Here is a 2,232-nt window from a genome sequence, read left to right on the forward strand (position 1 = left end):
TCCTGTGCCTTCCTCTACCCTTCATTCACTCGCTTCAGCCTCCCTATCTTCTTTACCTCGCCAATCACCCTTTTTCTCTCCTGTATCTCCACCTCCTCTCTTTCTCTACCCTCCCCTCCCCTCCCCTCCACCCCTCTGTACCCCCTTCTTCCCCCCCTATTTACCCACCCTTCCCCTCCTCCTCCTCCTTTTACCCACTGTACCCTCCCTCCCCTCCTGGCGGATTCAATTAGCACCCCCCCCCCTGTTCTCAGGTGCTGGGGCAGGCTGTCGAAAACCCGTCTGACTCGACATTTTGTTTTCCTTATTTCCAAACGCCAACCCTAAACCATTTTCGTTTCCATCGTGTTAGTGAAAATCCCAAGAGGAAAAAAAAAGAAGACGGAATAACAAATGACCGAAGAAGATAGAAGAAGAAGAGAGAGAAAAGAGGCGAAAACCCCCGCAGACACACTGACCTCGCCACCGTACCTCTCCTCCCGGTTATCGTCTGGCAAACAATGTAGGCCAATATATAAACCAGTTGCATCTTTCTGCTGCACACAACCGTTCCTTATTCCGCGAGGTGCACATGTGCTCCCTCTTCTTCCTACTGTTCCTTGTGCATATGTGTTTGTTGCCGGAAGTTTGTGCACTAATTCGGAAGCAGAGGGAAACAAGCTTAAGAGATCGTTATAACACGTGATATTTTCCGTCTCGGCTGATGTACTGTAGGTGTGTACTTGATCGGACTTTTCCGTGATGTGAAGTTTGAAAAAGATATGATATATGGGTGTAAACGGTTAATCTTGGTGATATCTTTATTGGTGATGGTGAGGATATGATTATAAATCTGAAATGTATCTGAGATACTGAGTCGTCAGACTGTTTAACGTTAATACTTTAAGAAGAGTAATAATTCGGCTAACAAAGGATGTAAAAATAATGACATATAATGATATTGTAAAACAATCAGTAATGGTTAATGTCAATGATCGTTACAGTGAAAAATATTAAACCGTAATATCAAACTTGGTTCCCCAGTGTCACTGCAGTTCTTGTAGGAACTAAGATAAAATTAAGATAAAAGTCTTACTAATGCTAACGGTATGTTGTATGGGAAGAGATAAAAGCGTATTGAAATTATAACGGATAGCCAAGCGACGATAAAGTGATCTGCCTTGGTGATGCAGGCTGTGGCTAACCTTACTTTATTCGACAGAGTCTACAGAAATTCCACTGACAGGTGTATTCAGAATCAGTACCCATTGTATTCACGTACTGCTGTCATTAGTATTATTCGTATTGCTACTAGCATTCCATTATTCTTGTGTTAATGTTAATACTGTTATGAATACTATGAATAACATGATAAATCAACTGAGCTAATAATACTGCAGTGAAAATGAATGTTCTTAACGTTACAGATAATCATAGCATTACTGATAGCAGTACTATTACGACGACTTTTATTTCTAAAAGCATTCTGTCATCATTGCCACGGTAGGCCCACTTATCTTTAAAGCTGTCAGCATTATATTTCGTCATTACTGATACATTAAGACATCCTTTTTTGACAGGACAAGGGAAAATCAGAAGACAATGGCATGATATGAAACGAAGATAATCCGAGAGAGGAAAGAAAACAAAAATCTGTTCACATGTTCAAAGAAGAGGTTGTGAAGTTGTGTTGAACAATGGTTTCGAGAATGCAAAAGTGCTTGCAGTTATCAGCAGTAGTGCTTGCCTTCCTGCTTGCGAGAGAAGCTGCCTGCTTTAGCGTGGGAGGTAAGTCCGATTTTCCTGAATGGGATTTTTCTTGCGTAACAAGAAGTGGGATTTATTTTCTTCTTTGTTTTAGCAACGTGGGTATCCTGTTTCGGAGTCTATGTAACTAAATGGCATTATTTCACTAAGCTGTACCAGTTTTCGTCAAACTATCTTATATGGCAGACCGGTATTTTTTTTTTCTTTCTTTTTTGCGGTGACCGGTAGTAAAAACTGTTTCATAATCATGACTTGTTTACAATCCAGGAAATACTGTTTAGACATGCGTAGTAATAGTAATTCATACCAGAAAACGAAATACTTAGAGCAAAACTTAAGTGTTTGATAAAGTTGTGTTGAAATCATTCCCCTGTACTGCATATTTCTCCTGGAAACTCACCGCAAAACTGTTAACCTGCGACGCGCGTTAAGAGTACCATTAGACTGCACTTCTCTAACTACAGCTATTTATCTATCACTCAGTCT

At 40.4% G+C, this 2,232-nt stretch overlaps 1 protein-coding gene across 1 annotated transcript in view; it reads left to right on the forward strand.

Annotated features, from left to right (window-relative positions):
* The first annotated feature begins 315 nt into the window (after positions 1–315).
* The window catches only part of LOC113825788 (uncharacterized), a 30,659-nt gene continuing 28,742 nt past the window's right edge, over positions 316–2,232 (forward strand). The window contains exons 1-2 of the mRNA XM_070125613.1: positions 316–714; positions 1,560–1,767. Of these exons, the coding sequence (XP_069981714.1) occupies positions 1,677–1,767 (91 nt within the window). The 5' untranslated portion in view covers positions 316–714; positions 1,560–1,676. The remainder of the gene's footprint in view (positions 715–1,559; positions 1,768–2,232) is intronic.

The sequence above is a fragment of the Penaeus vannamei genome, chromosome 9 (genome assembly GCF_042767895.1).
Source record: "Penaeus vannamei isolate JL-2024 chromosome 9, ASM4276789v1, whole genome shotgun sequence".
Classification (NCBI taxonomy): Eukaryota; Metazoa; Arthropoda; class Malacostraca; order Decapoda; family Penaeidae; genus Penaeus; species Penaeus vannamei.